We start from the raw sequence: 26,577 nt of genomic DNA on the forward strand, positions 1-26,577 counted from the left end.
ATGGAGGAGGAAGAAGCTGTCAGGCAGAGCTGCCCCTGGGCTGGGTGTAAGTGAGAAGGGCAGGCCGGTAGAGGCTGGCTGAGGGCAGACAGAGGTCTACGGGGCAGCACCCAGTTTGCCCTAGAGGACTAGCCGCTATTGACATGAGTACACAGGCTGGGCCATGAAGCACACACAGTTCAGGCCTCCCACAGCCCTCCATTGCTGCCTGGCCCTCCGCACCTGCCACCTGAGGCAGCAGGCGGTTCGTTCTGCCCAACGACACAGCCGGGCCCCGTGCAAGGGAGAACCTCTCCATCTCCATCTCCTGGTCCAAACTAAATAAAAAGTCAATTACGCAGCGAGTGCTTCACCTCCTGATTTAATAAATGCTTTCCCAGGCAGGGTACAATGCCGCTCCGATATCCAGAGTGGTTCTTTCCCCTCTGCAAATGGCTTCTCTCTCACATACACGGCTTCAAACTTTTTTGTAATTTTTATAAGAGGTCTCCCTACGTACATATCGAGTCATTCAGGTTCTCCAATAAGCCCCATTTTGGCAGGTCTTATGTCTGTGTCCCCTTGTGAGATTCAAATTGGCCCTGGTGGCTGGCTACTATCTTTGTTGTTGTTGTTGAGTCGTTTAGTCGTGTCCGACTCTTTGTGACCCCCTGGACCAGAGCACGCCAGGCCCTCCTGTCTTCCACTGCCTCCCGCAGTTTGGTCAAACTCATGCTGGTAGCTTTGAGAACACTGTCCCACCATCTCGTCCTCTGTTGTCCCCTTCTCCTTGTGCCCTCCATCTTTCCCAACATCAGGGTCTTTTCCAGGGAGTCTTCTATTCTCATGAGGTGGCCAAAGTCTTGGAGCCTCAGCTTCACAATCTGTCCTTCCAGTGAGCACTCAGGGCTTATTTCCTTCAGAATGGAGAGGTTTGATCTTCTTGCAGTCCATGGGACTCTCAAGAGTCTCCTCCAGCACCATAATTCAAAAGCATCAATTCTTCAGTGATCAGCCTTCTTTATGGTCCAGTTCTCACTTCCATACATCACTACTGGGAAAACCATAGGTTTAACTATATGGACCTTTGTTGGCAAGGTGATGTCTCTGCTGGCTACTATCTTAGTCCTTTTCAATTGCTTCTCCTTTCTGTCTGTCTGTCTTTTCCCCCTGGCTCCTTAGCACCAGCTAATAACAAGAGCTTTTGTGAATCTGCTTCGGCTTTGTGGGAGAGGATGATAAAGAGCTTTGCTGAGAAATCCTTGCCAAAGACAGAGGGCCAAGTGGTCTTTAAGAGGTGCCTGCAGAATTAGCCAGGCTCAGTTTGTTTGACTTGCGCATTGAGGGCTCGCCTGCCCACTTACAACCTACGTGAAAAGCTTTGTCTCCAGGTGGTAAATTTGGAAAGGTAGAGAATGTTCTCCCAGTTACGGCAGCACGCGGGGTGCCGGGCCTTTGGTCTGACCCAGCAGGAATCGTTTGTTCCCATGTTTATTTCTAGTGGGGCTTCTCCCCACAACTACCCTGTGAGGCTAGCAGGTTCCACAGCTATGTGGCCATTTGCCCAACTCCCTGTTACTTTGCGCTCCTTCTCACAAGGTCTTTCGTCTTCCCAGACTTCCCTGGGAAACAAGGCCAGTCACTGTCCAACTTCCAGGAAAATAAACCCGCCGTTCACCACAGGGCTCAGTGTAACACTGAATCATCTCTCATTAGTGCTGAGCTTTGTGGCCCAAGACTCGGCGCGTTGAGTTGGGGAGGGGGGGGCAGGCCGGGAAATAACATTATGCCATGGTGATTAAAATAAATTCTGACAGCCTCCCTCATCCAAACGATCCCCCCAGCTCAGAGAGCAGCCCTTTCATCTCAGTCTGCGAAAGAGACTCAATGGGCGACGCTCTCCCTCTTTTCTCACCACCCACACGGCTGTCGCCAATTTGAGACAACCAAGAGAAAGGGGCAGCTGGACCCAAGCGTTGCCAGCTGCCCGAGAGACATTATTGGTCCTGGTTTGACAATTGCAAAGGCTCCCCCCGCCCTCTTTCTGCTGCTAAGAGCTTTCCGATGCGTTGGAAGTTGTTTGATGCACTTAGATTATTTTTTTTTAAGAAAAAAAAGTTTCAGCAACTGCTTGTGATTTATTTGGTGTGGGGAACCACAAGCTCTGGGGCTAAATCCAGTCCTTTTTATCAAACCTGTGGGGCTCTCCCCAGGCCACACCCCCTCTCCCCAGGCCACACCCCTCACTGGCCATGCTTTGCACCTTCCTGGGGTGTTTTTGCCTGGCTAGAAATACCGTATGTCCTTGAACTCTGGTAACGCCTCTTACCTGCCTGGATGGTTGATACGAAAGTGTGTGTGTGGAAAGGTAAAATGGGCATTCATTGCTTTACTCACTTTGCTCCCACCATTGGCATGTGACCCTCGGAAAGTCACTGGGAAGGAAACACAACTCTCGGGGTGCAAAAGGGTCCCTACCTCTGCCATAGCTTCTTCTTGTGAACGTTTATTTATTTATTATTACCTTCCCCCATTCCAACAGGCCATAGCAGGTCCCGCGGTCAAGAAGGCTGTTTCTGCACATGCCGTTGAGGGGGCAGAAAATAAAATAATAATGACAATAATAATAATAAATTATTTGTACCCCGCCCATCTGGCTGGGTTTCCCCAGCCACTCTGGGTGGCTTAACAAAGATTAAAGATACATAAAAATGTCACACGTTAAAAAGTTCCCTAAATGGGGTTCATCCACCTGGGAAGGGAGCCCATCTAGGGGAAGGAAAACTCTGACCCTAAACCTTGTGGGATATCTTTGGGAGAAGATAAGGCTAAGGAATAAACCCTACACAAATCCAGAGTGGAAGAAGAAGAAGAAGAAGAAGAAGAAGAGTTTGGACTTGATATCCCGCCTTTCACCCCCCTTAAGGAGTCTCAAAGTGGCCAACAATCTCCTTTTCCCTTCCTCCCCCACAACAAACTCTCTGTGAGGTGAGTGAGGCTTCAGAGAAGTGTGACTGGCCCAAGGTCACCCAGCAGCTGCATTTATGTGGAGGAGCAGGGAAGCGAACCCGGTTCACCAGATTACGAGTCCACCGCTCTTAACCACTACACCACACTGGAGTCCTGAAGGCAGTTGGATGGCGCCATGTATGCCTGCTTCCAGCAACTCCTGCAGCCAGACATCTTGCTCTGCTTTCCTTTGAACCCCATCAGTGAGGCCAAGACGAGGGTCTTGTATTCTGGGCAAATGGGGGTGTGCTGCAATGGCCCCCTCTGCCTCAGGGGAGGACCAGCCCCACTGCAACACTTCCCTGGCTGGCTAAACCATTCCGCCTGCCCATTCACCTTTCTGCTCTTTCCCTGTTGTCTCTTTCAGAATTTCTGTTTGCGACGAGGACAAATTCCGCCACAACGAGTTCATTGGAGAAACAAGGATCCCTTTGAAGAAACTAAAGCCCAACCAGACCAAGAAGTTCTACATCTGCCTGGAGAAGCAACTGCCGGTGAGTGAGTTTAGGAAAGCATGTCGCTAGTAGTTGGTGGTAACGCGACATAGGCTATCTGCAGCCGGGTAAAGCTATCTACTGTATTTTTCGCTCTATAAGAAGCACCAGACCATAAGACGCACCTAGTTTTTGGAGGAGGAAAACAAGATAAAAAATATTCTGAATCTCAGAAGCCAGAACAGCAAGAGGGATCGCTGTGCAGTGAAAGCAGCAATCCCTCTTGCTGTTCTGGCTTCTGTGATAGCTGCGCAGCCTGCATTCGCTCCATAAGACGCACACACATTTCCCCTTACTTTTTAGGAGGGAAAAAGTGAGTCTTATAGAGCAAAAAATACGGTATATTGTAAATCGGGCATTAGAAAAGCACAGCACTGTTAGCAACATAGCTGTCAACGTTTCTCTTTTCTTGCTAGGAATCCTATTCGGAATAAGGGAATTTCCCTTTATGGTTAGCAAGATGGTAAATCATTGGGTTTATATGCTGTAAATAGCTCAGGCTGCAGTGCTGATAACAAATCCCCATGAACACAGTGAGGCTTACTTAAGAGTAAACATGCATATGGCTCAGCAGCACAGGATTTTGTGATGGCACATCCAGCACTGACAGGCTGAAGACCTACAAACCTAGATCAAACTATTACAGAATCCTAGTTCATCTGAAACTCTGAAGAGCCACCACAAGTCCATGTAGACCATAGTAAGCTGGATGGACCAATGGTCAGTGAAAGACAACTTCCTATCAGCCCTTAATTCAGAACCACGGGGGCTAGAATCTTGCTCTGTGTTTAGAACGAAAGAACCAGATGTTCCAGATGTTCTGCACACAGCCCAAGCAATTCACAGCTTTGCCTCCCCCCCCACCCTACCCCTTTCTTTCTGCAAATAAATAAATAAATTACCCATCGCCAAGTTAGGCCCTGTCAACTCGAATTCTGATGGAAGCCTCTCTCTGAGAGGAAAGAAAATCCTACTGAGAAAGGAAAGAGAGAGACGAGGTTTGCAAGCTGCTCATCAACCGCTGATGAGCAATTCCGGGAAAGAGAGGAACATGTGGGAGGAAAAAGAGTTCTCCTCCCCTGGGAATAGCAGGTGGGCAGCCTGGCTTGATCTAAGGAGTAACAAGATTGTCGTTTGCTTGAAACCAGGCTGGCAGCTAGCAGGTCGCTGTGGGCAGGAGGAAATGTATATGTGCCCTGTGAACCAAGGGAGCAAGCATGTCTATGCACAAATTGAAGATTTTCTTTGCCAACCATCCTGGTGGAGGCCCCGTGTTTTCCAAAGGAGGTTTGAAAAAGGCAGAAATTCAACTGGTGCTGCTTTCCGCTCACTCCCTCGCATCCCACGGCGACTGCTGTGCTGCGGTGAGAGCTGGACCGGTTGAATTTCCTGCTGCTCATCCAGGGGTCAAATGCACAATGTTTTCACTGTGTTGTGAGCTCTCTTTGGAGAGGTAAAACTCTGAAATGTTCCTTGTAAACATAAAAAAAAAATACAGAGAGGAAGGTCTCTCCTGACATCTTCTGTAATTCTGGGATGTCCCGGGGAAATCGGGACTCTTGAAGGATATGAAAACACTCAAAGAGGATGCTGAGCAGGGCCAGGGAGGGGAATAGCCAAGGGAGAGTTTGGAGAGCCAGGCAGAAAGGTCCAGAGGGCCACATTTGGCTATAAGGCCAGCAGTTCCCCAGCCCTCATAAAGTCCCAGCTGGATCCCAGATGTGCCGCTGTGTCAAGGGCTTTGCTTGAATGTGGGCAGTCTAGGACTGTGCCTCAGCGCCCCCTTCAGGCTCTAAATGGAACAGAGGATGTGTGCAATGTGGCAGGCAAGATGAAGAGGCTCGCTGATAGTCCAGGATGAAGCTTCCTGATTGGCCAGAACGGGCTAGATGCTGAAGCTCCCTGATTGGCCAGAACGGGCAAGATGCTGAAGCTCCCTGATTGGCCAGAACGGGCAAGATGCTGAAGCTCCCTGATTGGCCAGAATGGGCAAGATGCTGAAGCTCCCTGATTGGACAGCTGCTGCTGTTTCCTTCTCCCTTCCATTTCCCTATATATTTGCAATGAGGTATTTTATAATTGGAGGCCCGAAAGGTTGTTTTCTCAGCAGCAGCGTTGAGGACCCCTGTCCAAAAGAGGTGAAGAAATTGAAGGGGCGGTGCAGAGAGGGTACAAATTTTGCCAGGCTGTCAAGGAAGGCCTGGCCTCAGCCGATCCCGTGCGGTTCGCCTCTTCCAGTTCAGCGGCGGGCAGGCGAGGGATCCTGATTGGATCTGACACTCCCTTAAACATTCAATCGGCTGTTATTTGTGCTGCTTTTAATCCTGACTCTGCATTGACAGTAATGAGTGCATCGTAATCCCGGCGAACAAATGAATGGTGTCAGGCTGGCTGCTCAGCAATTTATTGTCCTAAGAGTTGGAGAGACAGGATGAAGGGGGAGGGCGAAATTCAGATTTTCCCATGACTGTATGGGTGACCAGGAAGTGTGTGGCCAGAATAAGGGGGTGCCTTAGTAGGGTACGAATATTCCTGTGGCTAAATTGGTTTAAAAAAAGATCAAGCCTCCTGATGGTTTGATTTGTACTTCTTTATTAAATAGATCCTTGCCAACTGACCTCTTGATGGAACTGTAGTACCCATAGCAAATAGGGAGCAGGCTCAAAAAAATCTGTGCTGCACACCAGCCACTAGAGGGAGACACAGCACAGAAGGTCACATGGGGAGATGCCCCAGACCCCATCTGCACTAGAGATTTAAAGCAGTATCATACCACTTTAAACAATCATAGCTTCTCCCCAAGCGCCCTGGGAATTGCAGTTTACTCAGGGCGCTGAAAGCAGGGCCTCTGAAACAGATCTCAAGGCCCTGAAGGACGTTTGTATAGAGGGGCAGTCCTTCAAGTAACCTGGTCCCAATCCACTCATTTTTAAGGCTATGTAAAGGTCACTAGCAGCATTTCAAACTGGGCCCATAACCTATTGCAACTGGTGCAAAGTTTGTATGTCAACTGCTGGGCGCCAGCCAGTAACTCAGTGTTGTTGTTTTGTCCAAACCCTCTTTAAACAGCTTATTTACTGAAAGGCTTTCTATCCTGTTCTTCAGCCAAAAAAGGCTCCCAGAGCAACTAACAGACCACTCAAGAAAAGAGGGAGATTCCACCTCCTCAATTTAAACCTACAAAAGGCACGGCACAAAAGGAAAACGTATCAGGAGGGAGGAGGAAATAAGTGTGTTTGCTTTCACCTCTGGTGGACCTGCCCTAAAGTGAAGGCGTTCTGGGAAATGATTTATAATGAACTGAAAAAGGTATTTAAGTATACCTTCACTAAGAAACCAGAGGCCTTTCTTTTGGGCATTGTCGGCCAAGGGGTGGTAAAGAAGGACCAGACATTTTTTATGTATGCAACAACAGCAGCAAGGATACTTCTCGCAAAGCACTGGAAAACTCAAGATCTACCCACACTGGAAGAATGGCAGATGCAACTGATAGACTATATGGAACTGGCCGAGATGACCGGCAGAATCCGTGACCTGGGAGAAGAGAAGATGGAGGAGGATTGGAAGAAATTTAAGAATTATTTACAAAAACATTGTAATTTGAGTGAATGCTAAGCAGGATGCTAGATCACAAATAATTGAGCACCACTAAACTAGATGATTTAAGATAATAAGTGAAATTGAGAAAATATGAACTTTTTTGAGAATTATAAGATTATAAATATACAGATGGGATATAAGAATGCAAATAAGATAATAAATTGCTGACAAAATGTTATAACGATGAAAATGGGAGCGGGAGATGTGAGGAAGTCCAAAGAAAATGTGAAACTATGTTAAGATATATGTTACACTGTTTATTATGTTTATTTCTATTGTAAACTCCAATAAATATTTAAAAAAAAAAAAGGAAATAAGTGTGTTTGGGTAAGAAGAAATTAGGAACTGAGTGGAATTGGTTTTATTCTCGTCGCAGATAGACAAAACAGAAGACAAGTCCTTGGAGGAGCGTGGCCGGATCCTTATTTCCCTCAAATACAGCTCCCAAAAGCAAGGCCTGCTGGTGGGCATCATCCGCTGTGCCCATTTGGCTGCCATGGATGCCAACGGCTACTCAGACCCCTACGTGAAAACGTGAGTAGCCTGCGTGCGAGTTTGGAGTGGTCATGTGATTTTTCACCTGGTGATGCCCAGAATACTGGCTTTCAAAGACCTCTAGTGGGGGGGGGGAGTAGATGACCCTTTGGGTCCCTTAAAACTCTACGAACCTTCAACCTGTGGGCATCATTAGGCATTCCAGGCCTCCCCACATTAACATGAATGGTATTTTGTTGCGGGGCAATGGTGCCATCCAGGCAAGACTTTAGGGGAGACACACACCCCATGTGCTGGTCCTGGGGGCTACCGAGAGGCGAGGTCCGAGTCCAGTCCGAGGTTGAGGGTGCAGTATGGAGGCTGTCCGTCAAAGCTGAAGCAGGGCCCAAGGCAGGGAGTCGAGTGAGGTCAGGAACTCTGGCAGAAGAGCAGGACTGGGTTCAGGCAGGAACAGGCTACCAACAATGTTGCTCCCGCAACCTGGGACTGGGGCTGGCTGGCTTTTATCTGCCCCAAGGCATAGGGCGGCCCCGGTCCACAGGTGACTCGCCTCTCCTGGCCTGGAGGCGAGCACTCCTCCTGCAGGAACTTAGTTCCCTCCGCCTCTCTGCCCTGAGCCTCTGCAGCTCAGGAGAGGCTGGAGGGTTACCGGACCCAGAGGCAACCTCAGCTTCCCCTGACGGAGCTGAGAGTGGAGCACCTGCAGGCAATGGGTCCTCCATCACCTCAGGAGCCAGAGCAGACTCAGCTGGTGCCTGCACCTGAGGATCCAGCACAGGTGAGGACCCTTCAGGCTCAGGCCCCAGCCCCGGCTCAGCTGGTTCTGGAGGCGGGGACTCCTGTGCAGGCGGAGATTCCTCAGGTTCAGCCTCTGAGTCCGAATCTCAGGCCATCACACCCCAACAGAAAGATCTCCCAGCTCAGCAGAAGGTGGATCCTGGTGCCTTTGGGCAAATGAGGTATTGATCCACCAACCTCACTGTGCCTTCAGCCAGCCCAGCCAGCCTGCCAGTCCAGGGGACTGCCCTGCCTGTTAGTTTCCTCCTCCTTATATTCTCATTGTCACCCCTTGGAGAACTCAGCAGGGAGTTGGATGGTGGCAAAACCAGAATGAGCCTTTCACTGGCTCTGCGGCTCCCCCTGCTGTTGGGCTCCGTGCCTTCCAGCCTATCATTCCCAATGGGGAATAAACTTGAACCAGGTGGCTCTGCCTGTCTGGCTCCACCTTCTGTTGGTTGCAGGAAATGCAGTCTATTAATAAACAAATAGATACAGCCATTAGCCACACATACACACATACCCCTGTTTGCCTATTTTTGTGTGTTGAGAACCTGGCTTAAGTTATCCCACTGGTGGAGAAATGATTAGCTTCCTCAGAGCTGCAAACACACACTGTGTGAAGTCCCCAAGCTCATTGGTATTCTGTTCCAGGCTCCAGCTGTTACCCGGGACCCGTGATGTTTCGATATGAATTTCTTGGAGGTTAAAAAAAACACAACCATCCTCATTGAATAGATATTGCAAATGTTTACATGCAGGAAATCACATCTGTCTGTGTTCCTTCAGGTCATATGGCACACTATTAAGGGGTGGTGGAAAAGGAATTGTGATCATTGTTGCTCCTGCTGCTGCTGTTATTATTATTATTACATTTATATCCCATCTTTCCTCCAAGGACCTCAAGGTGGGAGAGGCAGGTCTCCCCGAGTCCCATTTTATCTTCACAACAACCCTGTGAGGTAGGGTAAGCTGGCCCCAAATCATCTGGTCGGCTTCATGGTTGAGTGGAACCCAAGTCTCTCTGGTACCAGCCTGGCAGGTTTGCATTGCAGGCCTAATTCACGGGACGCGGGTGGTCAAAGAGCCTAGGACTTGCTGATCAGAAGGTCGGCGGTTCAAATCCCCGCGACGGGGTGAGCTCCCATTGTTCGGTCCCAGCTCCTGCCAACCTAGCAGTTCAAAAGCACGTCAAAGTGCAAGTAGATAAATAGGTACCGCTCCGGCGGGAAGGTAAACAGTGTTTCCGTGCACTGCTCTGGTTCACCAGAAGTGGCTCAGTCATGCTGGACATATGACCCGGAAGTTGTACGCCGGCTCCCTCGGCCAATAAAGCGAGATGAGCGCCGCAACCCCAGAGTTGGCCACGACTGGACCTAATGGTCAGGGGTCCCTTTACCTTTACATAATTCACACTTCTTCCTCCCCTCCCAAAAATAAATAAATACATAAACTGAAACACGACTATTATTCAAAATTCACACCTCTCTGGATTTCACGAGTTCGCCAACTAAACAATACGTACGAACATCCTTGTATTAGAACAGCGTTCTTCAACATTGTGTCCCCAGGCGTTGTTGAAATATAACTCCCATCATCCTTGACCATTGGCTAAGTTGGCTGTGGATGATGGGAACTTTAGTCCAACTGCACCTGGGAACCCAAAGTTTAAGAACACCGTTTTAGGGGGAAATGTGGATAAAGAGACATGTGTATGCGAAAGCAACATATAAAATGCATTATACTGGGGGAAATTGCTTGCAGGGGTGTGTAGAGAAATTTGCACTAAAATGCTGACAAATTGTCATGAGTACTTTTTTAAAAAAATGCAGACTGCTGCAGGGATGTGGAGAAGAGAAATTCAGATCAGGGAAAATGGGAAACCAAAATTGATAGATTAAAGCATCCCTTTGTGCCAATTATTGATTAATTGCCTTCCACATGTGAATCTCAAGGAGATATGCATGAAAATAGCAACAGATATCTCAGCACTTAAAACATTCAAAACAGTGTGGTATAGTTGGGTAATATTGTGATCTGGACAATGGCGATTAAACAAGAAGCAAAAAACGCTTTGCCTTGAGCACGAATAGATTCTATATTTGTAATATTTTGTTGGGTCTGGTTTATTTACCAATCTACAAGCTGAGGCTACTGGGAGCAAACCAGGCAGTTCCACCAGCAGGCAGCATGGTTTTTGCAGGAGATCCCCAGAATCCCTCTCTCGGTTTCAACTCGATTTGGAAATGTGTGCTTGGTCTTCCTCAAAATTAAACACTGTTCCTTATATCCAAGGCACAAGACTCTTTAGGTCTCACATCTGCAGGTCCAGGCAATGCTCAGAGTCCTTTATTTATTTGCTTGTGGATATTTATATCCCTTCACTGTATGTGTTAAAGCAGGATGTGGCCCTCTAGGCCTTCTGTGTGGCCCTTGGGACTCCCACTCTAGGCCCCTCACCCAGCTCCACCCCCCACCAGCCCTGCATTGCACCTTAATTAAGTATATTTGCCTGGCCAGAAATGTGTCCTTGGACTGTGATTATGCCTTTTCTTGCCCAAATATTGATATGCGTGTATAAATTTCTGAATTTTGCTTGACTGGAATGTAGCCTACAGTGCACAGGTGAGAGTCATACCCATGGCTCTGCCCCATTTGCCTCTGGCCCCTCCAGCCATGGGCGCATGGGTGAGGGAACACAGCCCCCAGCCTTGCAAAGATCCCCCCCCCCTTTGCGAAAGTTGCACAAGGTGGCTTACACAAGGAACATGACACACAAACACACAAAAAGCCCACTGCAAAACGAAATGGAAACCAACAGAACAATAAATACATTTCAAGAACGCAGTAATAAAACGATGAAGGCAGAATTAAACAAAAGCCCTAGCAGTGTTGAAAAATATCCCCAGCAGCCATAAAACAGCATCCTTGCTTAATTAAAAGCGCTGAGAAAGGAATGCTTCGAGCCCTTCACCTCAAATGAAGCCTGCAAATCTCTGTTCACTTTCCTGGGGTGTCAGCCCCATGGAATGCAGCTTGATTTGTTTCTGAATAGATTTTTTAAAAAAAAATCCTTTTTAGATATGTAACCAGAACTCACACACACAAACACACACAAGGTTAAAAAGAACCTTGCATCACCCTGCTCTGGCTTCCCCAACCTGTTGTTCTCCTCCAGATGTTTCTAGATGTCCTCCAGATGTCGGCCTCAGGCAGGATGGCCAGTGGCCAGGAATTATGGGAGTTGTAGTCCAACAGCACTAAACAAAAACCTGGAGGTGCTGGGGATTAAAACTGAGGTCTTCCTCTGAAATATACTCGGAGTCGAGAGTGGATTCCATGCTCTTTATTCAGCTCATAGTGGTGAGGAGGAATGGAAGTTCCCTCAGAATGTCTGCTTTATATACATTATTTACACAATGGGCCCTACGTGATTGGCTAATTCTGGGATTCTTCTGTAGGCCAATCAGGTTGCGGATTCACTTCCACCTGGAGCTAGATTGGGTGGCTCCTGTGGACCAATCAGACTGCTGCATTCTGAACCCTGTTGTTCTAGGACCAATCAGACTGCTGCATTTTGGATCCTATTCAACTCAGTACATAACACCCACATTCAAAACATGTGCTCTAGCACAAATCTAGGGCTGCACCTCTTCTACACAGTCTACTTAAAAGTTTAGTTAGTGGCATAGCTGTCAACTGTCCCTTATTTGGTGGGAAAGTCCCTTATCCCAGCGCTGTGTCCTGCTGCTGTCCCTTATTGATGGATGTCCCTTAAATGTCCCTTAAATGGTGTCAAAGGAAGCAGCTCCCCTCCCTCCCTCCCTCCCTCCCTCCCTCTCTCCCTCCCGGCCAGGGAGAAGGGAGGCTCCAACTGTGTTGCTTGGCTGCGTTGCTCACCCAATAAGGAGTCTAAGAACGACTGGGGGGTGGAACTTGCATGCCTTGTGCCGATCAAATCAGCCGCGTTGCCTGGGGACTCGCCTTTGCTCAGCGCTTCCCAGCGGAGAGGTGACGGTGGTTTTCCTTGCTGCATCCCCTTTGCCGGGTTGCTGCACTGTGGGAACCACCGCTTGAGGCTTCATTTGGCTGCTGGATGGACTTTCTGCCTTTGGCTTGGAGGGGCTCAGAAGTTGAACATACCTGTGCTTGGAAAATCCCTTATTTTGCCTTCTGATCCCTTATTTTCGAGGCTGCTGGTCCCTTATTTTCAAATCTGTAAGTTGACAGCTATGGTTAGTGGTAGCCTGTGCCCATAGGACTGGTGGGGCCAGAGAGCCAATGGACTCTATTCTGCCTGGAGTCCAGTGTTCAGTTCTGGGCGCCACAATTTAAGAAGGATGTTGAATGTGGAAGGTGTGCAGAGGAGGGCGAAAAAGATTGTCATGGGTGTGGAAACCAAGCCTGATGAGGAGCGCTTGAAGGAGCTGGGTCTGTTTAGCCTGGATAAGGAGGGATAATATTGGTTTTTGCTTATAGTACAGAAGTCACTCTGGAAACCATAAAAAGTGCATAGCGGAAACTGCCACGATCCTGGAGAGGTGTGGGGAGATGGGAGGACCGTCTCTTCTGTTTTGGACACCTTGCCTGCTTTCGGCAGGCGGGCCAGGCAGCCCTTGAAAGGCTTTGTGCTCTGTGTGTGGCCTGCCCACGATGTGTTTTGCTGGAGACAATGCAGAAGTTGCGAAGTCAAGTGAGCCTGTGACAAAGAGAGAAGCCGTTGGGGAGAACGAAGCAGGAACAGATTGGTGGAAGTGAGAAAGCAACGGGAGCTGAATCACGCCAGTTGTTTGCCGTGCACAAGTTGGGGGCGGGAGATTTCGTCACACACACACACACAAAAAAAAACCACAACTGCCTCAGAGTGCGTCTTAGTTCAGAGTAGCAATTGCATCCTTATGTTCTCAAGGAAAACAAAGTGTTGCTCAGAAGCCCTCAACCTCTGGAAAAAGCTCGGCGATTAAATGATAATAACCCTTGCAAAAATAAGGCCACAGAAGAAGGCGCAAGACCACGCACACAAAAATAATGTGTGTGTGGTGTCATTTTCAGGACCAGGGCAAGGATGAAGCCCAAGGGATGCCATGCCTTTGGGGCACCCGTTTGGGGGCCGCATGCTGGTGGCGTGTGTGTCCGGCAGCAAAAATGGCCTGAACGACACATAAACGACTCTATAAAACTTACATTTTTCTAAACATCTCCATCTGGGCACAAGAGAGTGTTGTAAACAAAATCTGCCCTTTTTCCCTTATGGGGTATCCAAGAGCCCATATAGAGTCCTTAGGTAGGTTCTTTATTGGTAGGAGAAAATAACAGAGGCCAACCAGAGAATACTGAGAAGCAAAGCAGCTAGTAAGCCTGATCTTTATTGATCTGTTGCAACAGGGTGCCCCCTTCACACGCAGGAAAGGAGGAGGAACCACAAAGAAAGGTGTGCCTGCCTTGATATAGACATTTTAAATTGCCTTCCCTGGAGCTCAAGACCACCCCTCCATACATCATACATGCATCACAGAAAGGGCGGTCTACAGCAGAAATCTGAGTGCTTTGTTTACCTCCTGTCTGCCAGGTTACCTGTTTAATGGTCACTTGACTGGATTGCCTGGGGAGCCTGGCCAGTCTTTTGTAATGATAAATACAGTGGTGCCCCGCAAGACGAATGCCTCGCAAGACGGAAAACCCGCTAGACGAAAGGGTTTTCCGTTTTTGAGTTGCTTCGCAGGACGAATTTCCCTATGGGCTTGCTTCGCAAGACGAAAATGTCTTGCGAGTCTTGAGATTTTTTTTCCGCTCCCCCCCCCCTTTTTCTAAGCCGCTAAGCCGCTAATAGCCTTTTAGCAGCTAAGCCGCTAAGCCGATAAGCCTTTAATAGCCGCTAAACCGCTAATAGCGCTAATCCGCTAATCCGCTAATAGGGTTGCTTCGCAAGACGAAAAAACCGCTAGACGAAGACACTCGCGGAACGGATTAATTTCGTCTTGCGAGGCACCACTGTACTTAGTTCCTGAGCCAGGTCAGGCTCACACCCTATTCATATCTTAAATGTGCCCTTAAGACAGGATTTGTGAAGGAAAAGACAATGGGGAGGCTTTTCCATTTTCCTTTGATCTTGCAGAGAAATAATTGAGGTCAGTTTGGGAACCAAAAATGGTTTCAGGTTGGTCTTCCTGTGCTGATCTATGTACGTGCTTGGTTGGTACACTTATGAACATTTAACATATATCTAAGATCTCATAGAGGGACTTGCCAATCAGAAGGTCGGCAGTTCGAATCCCCGTGATGGGGTGAGCTCCCGTTGCTCGGTCCCAGCTCCTGCCCACCTAGCAGTTTGAAAGCAAGTCAAAGTGCAAGTAGACAAATAGGCACCACTCCGGCGGGAAGGTAAACGGCATTTCCGTGCGCTGCTCTGGTTCGCCAGAAGCGGCTTAGTCATGCTGGCCACATGACCCGGAAGCTGTACGCCAGCTCCCTTGTTCAATAAAGCGAGATGAACGCCACAACCCCAGAGTCGTCCGTGACTGGACCTCATGGTCAGGGGTCAAGATCTCAAAATTTCTATCACAAGAGGCAGTATCATAATTCAGGGACTCATTCCAGGCAAGAGAAAACACCCAAGGGCACAGAACAAGGCTGAAGTCCAGCAACATTGGGGAGGAGGCACAAGCTGCCCCCTCCTTGCTGCAAACGAGAGATGGAGGAATGTCTCTCTTTGAAAGAGGCATCCACGCCTGAGAGAGGGGGACCATAGCTGTCAAGTGTCCCTTATTTGAAGGGACAGTCCCTTATTCCAGCGCCATGTCCCGCTGCTGTCCCTTATTGATGGATGTCCCTTAAATGTCCCTTAAATGGTGTCAAAGGAAGCAGCTCCTCTCCCTCCCTCCCGGCCGGCCAGGGAGGAGGGAGGCTCCAACTGTGTTGCTTGGCTGTGTTGCTCACCCAATAGGAAGTCTAAGAATGACTGGGGGGTGGAGCTTGCATGCCTAGTGTGTGGCTAGTTAATGCAAGCTGAGGGGGTTTTTGAATGCTGGACGCCATTTTGTTGCACGTGCTGCTGCAAACTTTGCAGTGCAAAACCAGGCCGGGGAGCCATCTTAAGTTGAGGCTTCATAGGCCTTGTGGTGCATGTGGTTCAGATTCTATTCAGTTGAACCTCTGGTTACAAAGTTGGTTGGACAGTGTTCTCGAAGCTACCAGCATGAGTTTGACCAGCCTGCAGGAGGACAGGAAGACTGGAGTGCCTGGAACAGGTGAGGCTGCAGGTCCCTTATTTTGGCTGCTGGTCCCTTATTTTCAAGGCTGCTGGTCCCTTATTTTCAAATCTGTAAGTTGACAGCTATGAGGGGGACGCCTCTTCTTTGACCAGGGACAGGGGAACCTGTGGCCCTCCAGCTGTTGCTGGTCTCCAGCTCCCATCAGCCCCAGCGGACAGCATAGCCGGTGACCAGGGATGCTGGGAGTTGGAGTCCAGCGATATCTGCAGGCTCTCGGCTCTCCATCCCTGACACACAGCCATTCTGGGGTGTTCAGCCGTGGGAGAACGGTGACCACTACTGGATGGTGGTGGAATGGCAGCCAGTTGAACCTTTCCCCCCAAGATTGCCAATCTTTCTTTCCTTGTTTTCTCTCCTCTCTTTGCTGCTTCCTTCCTCTCCCCCCACCCCACCCCCATCTGTTTGCCCTGCCTTGCAGAAATTAATTGATCTCATTAAGATATGCAAACGAGGCAGCAGCTGCAGTTTGCCTTTCCTGAGGAGTGCCGATTTCCCCCCATCCCGACTGCCACCACTTCAGCGGCGTAATCTGGAGATCATATTTACCGCACGAGGATCGTGGGCCAAGCTTGCTTCTAGGAATCATAGGGAGTGGAAAGTGGGACCCCTAGAGGGCATCTAGACCAACCCCGACACGTGTAAACTAAGTCCAAACAGAACCCCCCATGATTTCACTAGAATTCTTTGGAGGTGCAGAAGGTTCCTTCCCCAATCCCAAAATGGGATAATGTGGGTTGGGGGAGTCCAGTTCATAGCTTTTGGAGAGGAGAAGGAGGAGGTCCCTATAGCTTCACACTCTACACAGAGGCCAGGGCTGGAAAAAGACTTGCCATTATTTCATTGCAATCTACTTTTTATCCTGCATTGCAGTGGGTTGCACTAGATGACCCCTGTCGTCCCTTCCAGCTCTTCTAAGATCTCACCCCTCTTCTAATAATAAAATAAATAATAAAATTTTATTTATATCCCTCCCTCCCCAGCCAAAGCTGGGCTCAGAGCAGCTAACAACAATAAAAGTAACACAACATTCTAAAATCAATTCATTTTAAAATTAATTCAAAATCAAATTAATGGCAAGCATTGGGCTAGAGCTCTGTGAGGATTACCAAAGGGAGGGGGTCAGACTGTGCCTTGGCCAAAGGCCTGGTAGAACAGCTCTAAGGCAGAGTGGGGAAACCCTGGCTGAATCTGGCCCTCTGTGCCTCTCTATCTGGCCCCCAAGACTCTCCCCGGGCCATGCCCCCTCTCATTCGCTGGCCCCACTCTATACCCCACCCACAAGGTCTGGGTCTCTGAACCACCTTGCCCCACCTTGGAAGCTTCCTTACAAGCAAGTGCCATCTTCAAGCTAGAAAAAGTACCCCATATGTGCTCTGAGGAGTACCTTGCAGGATCTCTCCCACTCTCCTCCCCCCGCCAGTTTCCTCCCCACGACCACCCTGTGAGGTAGGGCAGGCTAAGGTAAAGGTAAAGGGACCCCTGACCATTAGGTCCAGTCGTGGCCGACTCTGGGGTTGTGGCGCTCATCTCGCTTTATTGGCCGAGGGAGCCGGCGTACAGCTTCCAGGTCATGTGGCCAGCATGACTAAGCCGCTTCTGGCGAACCAGAGCAGAGCACGGAAATGCCGTTTACCTTCCCACCGGAGCGGTACCTATTTATCTACTTGCACTTTGACGTGCTTTCGAACTGCTAGGTGGGCAGGAGCAGAGACCGAGCAACGGGAGCTCACCCCGTCACAGGAATTCGAACCGCCGACCTTCTGATCGGCAAGTCCTAGGCTCTGTGGTTTAACCCACAGCGCCACCTGCGTCCCTAGGGCAGGCTAGGAGATAGCAATTAGCCTAGGGTCCCCTGCCTCCGCCGGAGAGCTTTGTGGCCATTTAGGGATTCAAAGTTGGGTCTTGCCGCTCTGCCCATCACTTCTTCCCAGCCCTGAGCTTCTGCTTCTGCGAGTGTCTGTAATTAGGCTGATTTGTCCCGAAAAATAATAGTGCAGAAGCCTTTGCTGCTCCTCTCACCTGAGCTACTCTGCCAGAAGCAGTCCATCTGTTCCATCCGTGTGGCTGATGGGTAATTATCTCCATGGCTGCTCCGAGGGAGGAGGAAGTGGTAATTAGATTCGGAATCTTTTCTGGGAAGCTGAGCTGAGTCACAGTTCAGGGTGCAAAGTGGCTGAGTCAGCAATTTGCATGATGGCCAGAGCAGAGGATGGACGGATGGGCACCGCAGGGTCTGTAGTTAGGACCAGAGGTGTTGCTGTCTGGGGCCCGTGGGGAGGGCGGGTCAAAGGCCCATTACTATTTTTGCAGCAGGGAGGCTGTCTCCAGCATCCTAGAACCGCCCAACTGGCACAAAAGGGGAGCTTTTTAGCCACTGGGAAGAAGTCTTTGTTTGCTGGCTGGGGCCAATCAGTCAAAGGATGTGAGTCAGGCACTGAGGACAGGCTCCTAGAGTCCCTCTGGAAATAGGAAAAACACTGACGTGTGGAGTTGTACTTCTGCCCCAGCATTTTGGAACATTGAAAAGATAAGGGGATTCAATTTCAAGAGAATGGGGAGCACAAGTTTTGTTGGGCGCAATGGAACCGTGCAAAAATCATAGAATCATAGAATCATAGAGTTGGAAGAGACCACAAGGGCCATCGAGTCCAAGCCCCTGCCAAGCAGGAAACACCATCAGAGCACTCCTGACATATGGTTGTCAAGCCTCTGCTTAAAGACCTCCAAAGAAGGAGACTCCACCACACTCCTTGGCAGCAAATTCCACTGTCGAACAGCTCTTACTGTCAGGAAGTTCTTCACAGCTCAAGTCACTCCCAAAGAAGGTATCAGAGCACTCTACAAATCATTTGCTCCTGTACGTGCATCGTACAGTTGTTGATTTGGCACCCCTAATTATTATTGTTTATGAGATTATTGTGTGATCCTAGCGGGGCGTGTGGCTGTGGCTATCATGTAGGGATCCAGCACTTTTGAATTTGCCACTGCACTGCTGGCTAGGACCGAAGAACAAGCCGGGAGTCAGGATCGAAGGACAAGTCAAGGATACAGCAAAGTCATACCTCATGTTACGTTTGCTTCAGGTTGAGCTTTGTCAGGTTGTGTCCCACAGCGACCCAGAAATACCAGAAAGGGTTACTTCTGGGTTTCGCCGCTCACGCATGCGCAGACGCGCAAAATGACATCATGCGCAGAAGTAGCAAATCACAACCCGCGCAGACACGGGTTGCGATGTTCTGCTCATGTTGCAAATGGGCCTCCGGAACGGATCCCGTTCGCAACCAGAGGTACTACTGTAATGCACAAGAGCTCAGCAAGGTCTCGATGCCCAAGGGAGGCTCAGTTGGGACAAGAAAGCCATCTTTTGGGCCCCATCTGCACTATACATTTTAGCACTTTTCATAGTACTCTAAACAGTCATGGCACACCCCCCCTCAAAGATTCCTGGGAAGTGTAGTTTGTTAAGGGTTCAGAGCGTCGTTAGGAGACTTTCATTACCCTCAACGAGCTACAATTTCCAGAGTGGTTCAACAATCTATCCCTCTTCCCAAGGAACTCTGGGAGTTGCTCCACCCCCCCCCCCAATCACTTGTGAACCTTTTCCAACATTCATGTTGCTGCGATCAGTTGTGAGTACAATAAGAGTATAATAATAAGTGTGATCACTGGGTTGTAAGCATAATCACGACAATAATAAGAACTGTGATGACTGAATTATAAACACGGTTTGTTGTTTAGTCGTTTAGTCGTGTCCGACTTTTTATGACCTCCTGGACCAGAGCACGCCAGGCACTCCTGTCTTCCACTGCCTCCCGCAGTTTGGTCAAATTCATGCTGGTAGCTTTAAGAACACTGTCCAACCATCTCGTCCTCTGTCGTCCCCTTCTCATTGCACCCTCCATCTTTCCCAACATCAGGGTTTTTTGCAGGGAGTCTTCTCTTCTCATGAGGTGGCCAAAGTACTGGAGCCTCAGCTTCAGGATCTGTCTTTCCAGCCTCAGGGCTGATTTCCTTCAGAATGGAGAGGTTTGATCTTCTTGCAGTCCATGGGACTCTCAAGAGTCTCCTCCAGCACCATAATTCAAAAGCATCAATTCTTTGGCGATCAGCCTTCTTTATGGTCCAGCTCTCACTTCCATACAGTTATTGTTTTGTGGTGCTCTGCCCTGTTATTTTGTACGGAGAGTGGTCTGCACGTTTTTAAACTAAACAAATAAATGATGGTGTGACTGTAAGTATAATAATGGTAATAATTTATTATTATTGTTGTTATGATTGGCTTGTAAGAATATAACCAGAGCAATCATCTGTTGTCATGAATGGATTGCAAGGACAGTGTTTGTGGGCTTCCCATCATGTTGGCCACTGTGGGAACAGGATGCTGCAGTAGATGGGCCACTGGCCTGATCCTGCAGGCTCAACTTAATATCTTCAGGAGAAGAAAGGGCTAAGGAATAAACCCTACACAAATCTGGAGTGGAGTCCCTAAGACGGTTGGGTGGCGCCTCCTTCTGGCAGCTCCTGCAGCCAAGATGGTGCCAAAAATCTTCCTCTGCTTTTCTTTGGTTGAGAGGGGGGGTCTTGTTGTCTGGGCAGCCCAGGACCTCCATACACACTGCCCAGGCTTGCGCCCCAGGGAGGTTACTTCAGTACTGCTTGATTTCACCCCTGGAGGTGCACTCCATTGTCTCTCAAGACAGACGGATGCCAACAATTATCCGTGGTGGTTATCGCAACTATCATTTGTGAGTCGAGGACCCGCCACCCGCGTAGTATAATAAGTCACAAAGACACAATATTTTAGGTTAATGGGCAAAATTAGGCCACAACTTTTATTGGTTACAGCATGTGAGTAGTATTGGCTTAGGCACTGGATGAAACAGCAATACAAGACTCCACCCCGCTCAGCCAGGAGTCATATCAGCGTTAACAACCAATGGGAGGAGCCTGTTGATGCAAATACAACTGGATGCTCCCCTGTGATGTCACCAGGGGTCGTGCCATGGCCCTAGCCACCAGCAGGGCATCGGACAGGATCCACAACCGCCGGATTCCTTTAACGGAATACCCAGAAGAGGAGGGATAGATGATGGCCCATACCCAATCCTCCAACACAGAACACATATTCCAATGCCTAACCGCAAATACCAGAAAGTTGTGACAAATTGCTACGAGGTAATGGATAAAAAAGTCCTACCAGGCCCCTTGGGCAACCAAGGCAACCAACTGAAGTCAATAGCAAGGTCAATACGCAAAAAGAAGCTGACCTAAGAGGGAGGGAGGGAGGGAGATCCGAAGAAAGCAGGAACAGACTGGGAGCTGAGCGCTGCCGCGGCTGTTTAAATGCGGCCAGCCCCGCCCACCAGCCGGCCCTATTGGTCGGCTGGAAGGCTTGGCCCGGCAGCAGAAGCAATCAGGAGCAGGGAGCCGAGCACACCTCCCTGCCCCCCAGCGGGAAGCTGCTCCCGCTCACAACTCCTGCCCCCTGGGAGGAGGAGAGGCCTTCTTTGATAAAGGCCCTCCTGCGCTGTCTCCCCCCACCTTGAACTAAGAGGCTCCAGCTGCCTTTCCGCAAAGGGAAGGTGTCCACGGATCCCTGCCATCAAGCTCACACATTTGGTTCCCCTCCCTCCCTCTTTCTCGGGGTGCGATCCCACCTCACTATCAAGGTCTCGCTTTTCTGCCAAGATTCATAAACACTGCCTGCCTTGTTGAGCGACGCAGCCATCTGCCTGGGACCAGCCACACTGTCATCCTCACAAACCTTTTTTTTCTTCTAGTGATCTTTGCACAATTCTCTTTTTTAATAGAAAAGGACATGTAGCAGAAAGTCGATTTTCATCAGACTCGTTTCCCTAGGAAGCTGCCTTAATACAGAGCCAGACCATTGCTCCATCTAGCTCAGGGTTGTCTACACTGATCGGCAGTCGCTCTGAGGTTTCAGGCAGGGAGTCTTTTCCCCCAGCCCTATCATTGGGGATGGAGCCTGGGGGACGTCTTCACGATAAGCAGATGCTCTGGGAGTTGGAGCTCAGCGTCTTGAGGGCCAAAGCTTTCATGCCGCTGTGTTCGATAATCTGTTCAAAACGTAAAAGGCCAACATGCAAGGCAAACGGCTGTGTCACTCACCTGAGGCGACCGCTACCTTCTTTAACCCCCTTCTTCCTCGGCCTCTTCCCTGTTAAGAAAAAATGAGAGAGGCTGTTTTGAAGAATTACCACTGGTTTCCAGAGAATTATCCAAGCAGGGAGATCAGAGGCAGATCCTCTTCACTGGAACCTCCAATTGCTCCAGAAGAAGCAAAGAACCTGACTTTTGTGCAGCTAACACACCTGAGAAACTGGAAGCCTTCCTTGTTTGGCTACTTCAGTTCTCTGGCATCAAACAACACACTCTCTCTCAGCAACTCACCAGAGTCTTTTGCAAGACAGAAGTCTAGGGCAGATCCTTCTGTAGCTCGGAGTCCGCAAAGGGTTTTCATCCCAGCTGGGAAGTCCAGCCTGCAGCTGAATTCAAAGACCAGCGTTGACTCAAAGTGGCCAGTTCACAGGATGCTGAAGAAAACCTAGTTATCTCTCCCGGCTTCTGCATTTCCTGGCTAAAGGAAGCACTCTAAGAATAGCTTTAGAAATGCGTCTTTGGAGCATAGCTGTCAAGCGTCCCTTATTTGGCGGGACAGTCCCTTATCCCAGCGTCATGTCCTGCTGCTGTCTCTTATTGATGATGTCCCTTAAATAAGCTACTGAAGGTAATGGGGCCCTTTCTATGTCCAGCTGTCCTTTGTCAATAACAAATTGTTGCTGTTTTTTTGTGTTGAATATGTGTTATATGGTAATTTATGGACCTAATAGGTATCTAAAGCCATTTGCACGCAACAAAATATGTATTTTATCAAAGTAATTGTTGATCTCTTATTTTGGCTGCTGATCCCTTATTTTCTAGACTGCTGGTCCCTTATTTTCAAATCTGTAAGTTGACAGCTATGCTTTGGAGAGAAAGTAAGTTTAGGACTGATTGTTGGAATGGAGCGTGAACGCAGCACCAAGGAGAGGCAGAGTCTGGTAGTACAAGGTTGATCAGGATAGCCTGATCTGGCTACTTGCAACCCGATAGACTGCGCTGACCAGCAGAGGCTCTCCAGTGTTTCAGGCAAGGACCCTTTCCGCAGCCCTCCCTGGAGATGCCTGAGATTGAAGCCAGGACCTGCTGCCTGTGAAACAATTGCTCCACTACTGTGGCCTTTCTCACAAAAAAATGAACCAAGATTCTAGTCCTCATGATTCTCATCTCATGATTTAACCATCTAGCTCAGTACTTCCTACCCTGATTGGCAGTGGCTCCTTCTGCTCACAGATCCCAGCCTGGCTCTGGGTCTTCTGACATTTCTGCATTTTCGGGCAGGATGAACTTTGCCGCCTGAGCAGCAAATGCAGAAATCCTTTCAAACAGGCCTCTTCGAAACCACTGGACCCTCACAGCAAAGAGAGGTGCTGGGCCCATTTCAGAGCACTTGCTTGGACTGCAGAAGGTCCTAGGCTCAATCCCTGCTGGCATCTCCAGCTCAAAGCGTCTCTGGTCCCAAGCAGTGGAGGAAAAATCCTTTCACAGCTGAGACCCTGGCGAGCGGCTGCCTGTCAGAGTAGACAATACTGGCCAGATAGCCTGATCTGGTAAAAGAAAACTTACCATGTTCCCCCGTAAAGCAGGCATGGGGGGGGAGGGAATCCAGGCTGGGGGCCGCATTTCCTTCTGCGTAACCTCCAAAGGGCCGAGAGGCAAAAGTTCAATGGAGTTAAATGCGGCTTTTGTACAGGGTTGTAAACAAAAGCTGCCCTTTTCCCTTATGGGATACACAAGAGCCCATATAGAGTCCTTATGTAGGTTTCCTATTGGTAGGAGAAAAGAACAGAGGCCAACCAGAGAATATTGAGAAGCAAAGCAGCTAGTAAGCCTGATCTTTATTGATCTGTTGCAATAGGGTACTCCCCTCACACACAGGAAAGGAGGAGGAACCACAAAGAAAGGTGTGCCTGCCTTGATATAGACATTTTAAATTCCCTGCCCTGGAGCTCAAGACCACCCCTCCACACATCATACATACATCACAGAAGGGATGTAACCCAAGACCACCACCCACATTCCTACATCACAGAAAAGGTGGTCTAAAACAGAAATTTGAATGTTGTTTTTCCTGTCTGCCAGGTTATCTGATTGCCTTTGCTGATAGTTTGTCACCCATTAAAATGCTGATTACTCAATTCCTGAGACAATGGGAAGGCTCCCTGACCCCCCCCCTCCCTCCTTGCAGGGAAAACATTTGGTCAGTTTGGGAATCAAAAATGGTTTCAGGTCTGTCTTCCTGTGCTGATTTATGTACGTGCTTGGTTGGTACATTTATGAACATTTAATACATATCTAAGGTCCGTATAGTTAAAGCTATGGTTTTCCCAGTAGTGATGTATGGAAGTGAGAGCTGGACCATAAAGAAGGCTGATCGCCAAAGAATTGATGTTTTTGAGGACAGGATCACACTTCAAAACGACCTTGACAGATTAGAGAACTGGGCAAAAACAAACAAGATGAATTTTAACAGGGAGAAATGTAAAGTATTGCACTTGGGCAAAAAAAATGAGAGGCACAAATACAAGATGGGGGACACCTGGCTTGAGAGCAGTACATGTGAAAAGGATCTAGGAGTCTTGGTTGACCACAAACTTGACATGAGCCAACAGTGTGACGCGGCAGCTAAAAAAGCCAATGCAATTCTGGGCTGCATCAATAGGAGTATAGCATCTAGATCAAGGGAAGTAATAGTGCCACTGTATTCTGCTCTGGTCAGACCTCACCTGGAGTACTGTGTCCAGTTCTGGGCACCACAGTTCAAGAAGGACACTGACAAACTGGAACGTGTCCAGAGGAGGGCAACCAAAATGGTCAAAGGCCTGGAAACGATGCCTTATGAGGAACGGCTAAGGGAGCTGGGCATGTTTAGCCTGGAGAAGAGGAGGTTAAGGGGTGATATGATAGCCATGTTCAAATATATAAAAGGATATCACATAGAGGAGGGAGAAAGGTTGTTTTCTGCTGCTCCAGAGAAGCGGACACGGAGCAATGGATCCAAACTACAAGAAAGAAGATTCCACTTAAACATTAGGAAGAACTTCCTGACAGTAAGAGCTGTTCGACAGTGGAATTTGCTGCCAAGGAGTGTGGTGGAGTCTCCTTCTTTGGAGGTCTTTAAGCAGAGGCTTGACAACCATATGTCAGGAGTGCTCTGATGGTGTTTCCTGCTTGGCAGGGGGTTGGACTCGATGGCCCTTGTGGTCTCTTCCAACTCTATGATTCTATGATTCTATGAATTATGGTGCTGGAGGAGACTCTTGAGAGTCCCATGGACTGCAAGAAGATCAAACCTCTCCATTCTGAAGGAAATCAGCCCTGAGTGCTCACTGGAAGGACAGATCCTGAAGCTGAGACTCCAATACTTTGACCACCTCATGAGAAGAGAAGACTCCCTGGAAAAGACCCTTATGTTGGGAAAGATGGAGGGCACAAGGAGAAGGGGACGACAGAGGACGAGGTGGTTGGACAGTGTTCTCGAAGCTACCAGCATGAGTTTGACCAAACTGCAGGAGGCAGTGGAAGACAGGAGTGCCTGGTGTGCTCTGGTCCAGGGGGTCACGAAGAGTCGGACACGACTAAACAACTAAACAACAACAACAAGAAGACCTTTAAATTCTCATAACAACAGTAGGCTAGTTTGTGCATGCAAAGAACCTCTGTCCTCCCTCCAGACAAGCAAAGATCAGAGTTCAAGGATGTTTTTCCATCCAGGCAAAGACACTTGAGGAGGGTGTGAAGCAGGGTCAGTTAGGGGCGTGGCCTGGGTTGAGGGGCGTGGCCTGAGGAGGAGTGTGGTGTGAGAAGAGTCCTGAGGACCGTTCTGGCCAGGAACTTCAACCCAGCCCTGTTTTACAGCTGTGGAGCTATCCTGGTGACTGTAACTCCGAAGGCCTCGGCCAACTGGCTGACAGCTCAGGGTCTCTTCCTTGAAATGATCCAGGCCAGGCCTTTAGGCAGCAGGCAGGCACACACACACACACACATCCCCACTTTCCATACACAACACCCCTCCTGCTTTGATACTCCTAATTAGGTTTCATGGATGAAAAACCATCACCCGTTCTCCTCTCTCTCCCTGCCTAATCCACATCTTTGCTTGTTAAGTGCCTCTGAGACATCTGCTTATTCTCCGAAGTAACCTAATTCCCACCCACCCTGCAGCTCTGGCACCTGGCCCCGCCGTTAGGCGAGGTGGAGAAAGAGCCTTCAGACGGCACCATTTGGAGTTTTTCAGTTATTTCTGTTAATTTCTGATTGTACTAGGCCTGGGTGATGTGTTGACACATCGCCCAGGACCAGTTTGAGGGCCAGAATGCAATGGTGCCTTTAAGGTAAAGGTAAAGGGACCCCTGACCATTAGGTCCAGTCGTGGCCGGCTCTGGGGTTGCAGCGCTCATCTCGCTTTATTGGCCGAGGGAGCTGGCATACAGCTTTCTGTTCATGTGGCCACAAGGTAAACACCGTTTACCTTCCCACTGGAGCGGTACCTATTTAACTACTTGCACTTTGACATGCTTTCGAACTGCTAAGTTGGCAGGAGCAGGGACCGAGCAACAGGAGCTCACCCCGTCGCGGGGATTCGAACCGCCGACCTTCTGATCGGCAAACCCTAGGCTCTGTGGTTTAACCCACAGCGCCACCCGCATCCCCAATGGTGCCTTTACCCAGCAGTATATTGCAGGTGAAACCGCTGTCGCTCCTGAGTCCCTCCACTTATGGAGAATCAAGCTCCATCGGCCCCAGGGCTCTGGGGTGAAACTGCTGTTGCTCCCGCCAAGACTGGGGCCAAGGCTGCTCATTCATTCTTCTGCACTCTGGGTGCTGGAGAA

At 49.1% G+C, this 26,577-nt stretch overlaps 1 protein-coding gene across 1 annotated transcript in view; it reads left to right on the forward strand.

The window, feature by feature from the left end:
- The window catches only part of DOC2B (double C2 domain beta), a 134,114-nt gene that overhangs the window by 97,855 nt on the left and 9,682 nt on the right, over positions 1-26,577 (forward strand). The window contains exons 5-6 of the mRNA XM_080983136.1: positions 3,356-3,482; positions 7,459-7,616. Coding sequence (XP_080839262.1) covers positions 3,356-3,482; positions 7,459-7,616 — 285 coding nt within the window. The remainder of the gene's footprint in view (positions 1-3,355; positions 3,483-7,458; positions 7,617-26,577) is intronic.

Source organism: Podarcis pityusensis (assembly GCF_964106645.2).
Source record: "Podarcis pityusensis genome assembly, chromosome: 15".
Taxonomy (NCBI): Eukaryota; Metazoa; Chordata; class Lepidosauria; order Squamata; family Lacertidae; genus Podarcis; species Podarcis pityusensis.